The sequence below is a fragment of the Ipomoea triloba genome, chromosome 9 (genome assembly GCF_003576645.1).
Source record: "Ipomoea triloba cultivar NCNSP0323 chromosome 9, ASM357664v1".
Classification (NCBI taxonomy): Eukaryota; Viridiplantae; Streptophyta; class Magnoliopsida; order Solanales; family Convolvulaceae; genus Ipomoea; species Ipomoea triloba.
Genome location: NC_044924.1, coordinates 20,316,177 through 20,321,365, shown reverse-complemented (window position 1 = coordinate 20,321,365; position 5,189 = coordinate 20,316,177). Strand labels below are relative to the sequence as shown.

Here is a 5,189-nt window from a genome sequence, read left to right as displayed (position 1 = left end):
TTCTTCAGCCGCAGGCCGCAGCTTACAGTCGCCACTCGCCACTGCCAGTTCTCCGCCGCCACCGCACGACGCCAGCCGCCTAACGCCTGAAACCCGCCGCTCACCGGCCAACGCCAGATCGCTCATCGGCTCATCGCTGCACCGCCGGCTGCCCATCACCATTGCCGTATTTCCGTCTGCCCATCTCCATTGCTCCAGGTCTCCATTCTCCTAATCTTCAGCAACTAACAGAGTGACATTGTGCAGTGGGTAAGTTTCAAGCTCCATGGCACCATTTACTTGCCTCCACAGTGCCTGCGTTTATCTACAACGCTTCGGAGCATAGAAACCCTAATTGGTTCCAGGTTGTGACATGCACCCTGTTTTTCAAAATGCCCACAAGCTGTTTGTAAGATTTTCCAAACGAAATTTCTCTGTCAGAACCTCAACATACAATGTAACTCGGAGCTCGCATTTCCAAGATCAAGTCCATTGTATTTGTGGAAATGAAGACGATAACGTAGTGTCGTGGACATTGATGATTTCAAATTTCGTCAAGAGAAACCAGCCACAGAAGGCCATTGAGCTTTTCAAGAGAATGCTTACAAGCAATCTAAAGCCCAACTATGTGACAGTTCTAAGCTCCATTCGAGCATCTTCCTGTATGGACTCAGACAATTTGACAATGGGGATTCACTGTTTTGCTATAAAAATGGGATTTGAATTGAAAATGCCGATTATAACAGCTCTTCTTGGTTTTTATTCTGTTTGGGACATGGAAGCTGCGTGGAAGTTGTTTCTACAGGCACCAGAGAAAGATTTTATTATGTGGAGTGCAATGATTTCGGCTTTTGTGAAGATTGGAGAGTATATTTTGGCCATTGACCTTTTTAAAGAAATGCAATTCTGTGGTGTTCTACTAAATTATGTTTGCATTTTGAGTATCTTACCGGCTTGTGCAAATCTTGGCAATTTGAGATTTGGGAGAGAAGTACATGGTTTTTCCATTAAAAGATCATTCACCTCCCATGTCAATGTTCAGAATTCGCTTGTGGATATGTACACCAAGTGTGGGAGTTTGAAAGAGTCAATTTATGTTTTTCGACACATAGAACACAAGGATCTTGTTTCTTGGAAAAATATTATTCTTGGGTGTGTAAAAAATCACTGTCATAGAAAAGCTTTGAGATTTTTCTATGAGATGCAGTTTTGTTGCTTTGACATAGATGAAACTATCATAACAGAAGTGATTGGAGCATCCTCCAAATTGAATGAGACAAAAGCTGGACTGGGAATTCATTGCTTTGCACTAAAGTCGGGATTTTTGAAATGTATTTCTGTCGTGACTGCACTTCTTCAAATGTATGCTAACTTTGGAAGTATTGAAACAGCAAGGATTTTATTTGATTCTCTTAGCCAAAAAGATATCATTGCTTGGAGTGCAATGATCTCGGCTTATGCCCAGAGTGAGCAACCCAGTAATGCTCTGGCTATATTTAAACGGATGCAACTGGAACACGGGAAGCCTAATGAATTTGCTTTTCATAGTTTACTACCGGCTTGTTCTTCAATGGCAGCACAAGATTTCGGAGAAATTATACATACACAAGTTATGAAACTTGGTTATACATCTAATGCATTTTTAGCGTCTGCACTAATTGATATGTATTGTAAATTTGGAAGAATACAGCAGGGGAAAACCATTTTTGATGAAAATCCTGACAAAGATCTCATATGTTGGAGTTCGATGATCAATGGTTATGGGATCAATGGTCATGGAAACGAGGCTCTTGAGTGTTTCTTGGACATGTTGTCTCATGGGATACAACCAAATGATGTTGTTTTCATATCTGTCCTGTCTGCTTGTAGTCATTGTGGCCTTGAATACGAGGGTTGGAACTGGTTCCGCGCAATGGAAGAGAAATATGATATTACTCCGAAACTTGCACACTATGCTTGTATGGTGGACATGCTTAGCCGTCAAGGGAACGTAGAAGAAGCTCTTGAGTTTGTGAATAAAATGCCCATTGAGCCAGATAAGCGGATATGGGGAGCTCTGCTTGCTGGATGTAGAAAAACTCATGGATCGACTGAACTAGTTGCCAAACAGCTTATTTCTTTGGACCCAACAAACGCGAGCTATTATGTCATTCTATCAAACTTATACGCGGATCAGGGCAGATGGGAAGAGGTAGAAAAGTTGAGGCGACTGATGGATGGAAAGAAGAGAAAGAAAGGGATGGGTTATAGTGTCGTTGAAGTCAATGACTCAATGCATAGAATGGAATTATAATGAAGAGCATGAATATATTCAACATTCTCGTGTCATTGATGTTCTTCACAGAACAATTGGGCGCCAAGACCAGGAATATATTATATTCCCACATTGATAATTGTTTCATTACCAAGGAGGCAAGTATAGCAGAGTTTGATTACTCTGTTGTGCCAGTTTTGGTTCTGATTGCAACCAATAACTATTACAAAATTATTATGTTTGATATTTTCTTTTTTGAAAATCAAAAAACAAATCATTGCATTAAGCATCGACAAAAAATCAGGAGAACACTGTCCCTGGTCAATATGAATTTGTGTCATAGTGGCCAACCTATGAACAAACTGGTTCTTAGACCGTGGAATAAAATCAAACGAAATAGTAAAAAAAAAAAAAAAAAAGCTACTAATAGACAAATAATAAAAATCGCAAAAACCAAATTTAGACACATGCAAACGTCACGAACACCCGGCCTCTTTACACGCTATATTTTTCCATTATGTTTGATATTTATTTTCAGAGTTAATACCACAAATAGTCCTCTGACTATTTAGGTTAGTACTCCTTTCAGTCATCGACTTTCAATTCGACCACAAATGGTCTTCTGACTTTTATTTTTGACAACAAATAGTCTTCCGTTAAGATTTCTGTTAAATAGGTGTTAAATTTAGGGGTAATATCGTCAAATTGATTAATATTATTATGACTACTTTTTTAGAATTATATGACACCATAATTAATTTCAAACATTAATAAACATTAAGTTAATAAATATAATAACAAAATGGATGTGACAAATCACATAAATGAACAAATTAAAAAAAATTCCATGATTAATATTTGCAATTTGTACTTGATTAATTATATTAATTCAACGGTGGCGACCTTCAGTTATGTCCCAAACAAAATGTTTGATCGATTAATGAAAAGTGAAAATTATTAATCATCCATGTATGAACAACCATGAAAATTATGGAAACATGGTTTAAAAAAAAATCTTCCATTTTAATCTATTGGTTAAATTAAAAACAGATAGCTCTAATATTAAATTTTCATTTTGTACGCATAATTACAAGAATAACGTGTATTGTCTTTTTATTTAGAAGTATTTATATTTGTTAATTTTTTCAATTATGTTTGTTGGTGAAAAATTGTAAACATTTTTATTTTATGACGATTATATATATCGATTTGACGATGATACCCTTAGATTTAACACCTATTTAACAGAATTTTTAATGGAGGACTATTTGTGGTCAAAAATTAAAGTCAGAGGACCATTTGTGGTCGAATTGAAAGTCGATGACTAAAAGGAGTACTAGCTCAATAGTCAGAGGACCATTTGTGGTATTAACTCTTATTTTCATGTAAAAATATAAGAAGGGTGGATTTGCCAATAGTGGATCCTGTACACTGAAGTTTTCATTATGTTTGATATTTATTTTCATGTAAAAATATAAGAAGGGTGGATTTTTCTATGGTGCATTTGACTTTAATGTCTTTTTCTAAAAATGAAAAGAATGGTATCATTTTGGTAATTACACACTATTTTTTAAACGGAAGATGTACAAATAGCCCATTGAACTATTTGAGGTATAGCAATTAAGTCATCTACTCAAATAAGCTCCAAATTTATCCATGAATCCGAAAAAAAAAAAACAAAAAAACGAACAATTAGCATTTTTAGCAGGTTAACAACAGGTTTGCATTGATTAGGATGCCATGTGTATATTTTATTTTATATTTTATTATTATTATTATCTTACTAAGCATTCTTCCTGAATGTCATATTTTATATTATATATATATATATATATGTGTGTGTACACGTCCGTAACATACAACTAATGTCCTAATTATATATTTATACATACATCCTGGAACATATAAGGTGATATAGCAAACCAAATTCAATTCTACATATATGTTTGTAATTACGGTTAAAAAAACCAAAGGTATTATTATTATTATTATTATTATTATTATTATTATTATTATTATTATTATTATTATTATTATTATTATTAGGGAAAATGGCACTTTTGCCCCCTATGTTATATGTATATAGCATTTTTCCCCCCTCAGTTATTAAAGTGGCGGTTTCCCCCCTGACCCATGTAATATTAAATTAACATTTTTGCCCTTAAAAATAACTATTTCATTTATTTTTCTTCTCCAACTAATTATTACTAATATGTATGGAAGATTATGGTTCGATTCGAACCTAATCGGACACTGTAGCAATTGAACCTAAATTGTATGGACGGTTACTGTTATGATTCAGAACCCAAAAAAAAAAAATTAAGTGTTGAATTTAGACTATTTTAAAAATAAGAAATAAAATTATAAAAATAAATAAAATAAATAAATAAGTTTTGATTGGCGGTTTAAAATTGAAATTGAAACCGAACCGAACCGAACCGAATCGATTTATCAAAATAAGTGTTTCATCGTTTTCACTATATATGACTGCGGTTCAATTCCGGTTCACGGTTCAACAATTATTTTATTTTATGTTATTTTTTCGATTCTGAATCGTAACCAGAACCGTCCATATTATTTTGGTATGATTGCTACAATGTCCGGTTATGTTCCCACCGAATCGTGGTTGTCGATACATAAAAGCAATAATTTGTTGAAGAAAATAAATGAAATAATTATTTTTAAGGATAAAAAAGTCAATTTAACATTACATGGGGGGAAACCACCACTTTAATAACTGAGGGGGGAAAAGTTCTATATACTTATAACAATGGGAGAAAAAGTGTCATTTTTCCCTTATTATTATTATTATTATTATTATTATTATTATTATTATTATTATATAATCTTAGTAATTACCTTGTATTTTTGTACAGTAATAATAATTAGAATAATCTTCTCAAAAAAAATAATTAGAATAATAGTAATAATAATAATTATTATAAATATATAATCC

The 5,189-nt window shown here is 33.5% G+C and overlaps 1 protein-coding gene across 1 annotated transcript; it reads left to right on the top strand.

Annotated features, from left to right (window-relative positions):
* Positions 1–2,338, top strand: LOC116030738 (pentatricopeptide repeat-containing protein DOT4, chloroplastic-like). Its single transcript, XM_031273059.1, has one exon. The coding sequence runs from the start codon at positions 353–355 to the stop codon at positions 2,270–2,272; it is 1,920 nt and encodes a 639-aa protein (XP_031128919.1). The 5' UTR covers positions 1–352; the 3' UTR covers positions 2,273–2,338.
* Positions 2,339–5,189: the final 2,851 nt, after the last annotated feature.

Coding starts and splice junctions, on each gene's coding strand:
- LOC116030738 (XM_031273059.1), top strand. CDS start 353: ATGCACCCTGTTTTTCAAAATGCCCACAAGCTGTTTGTAAGATTTTCC.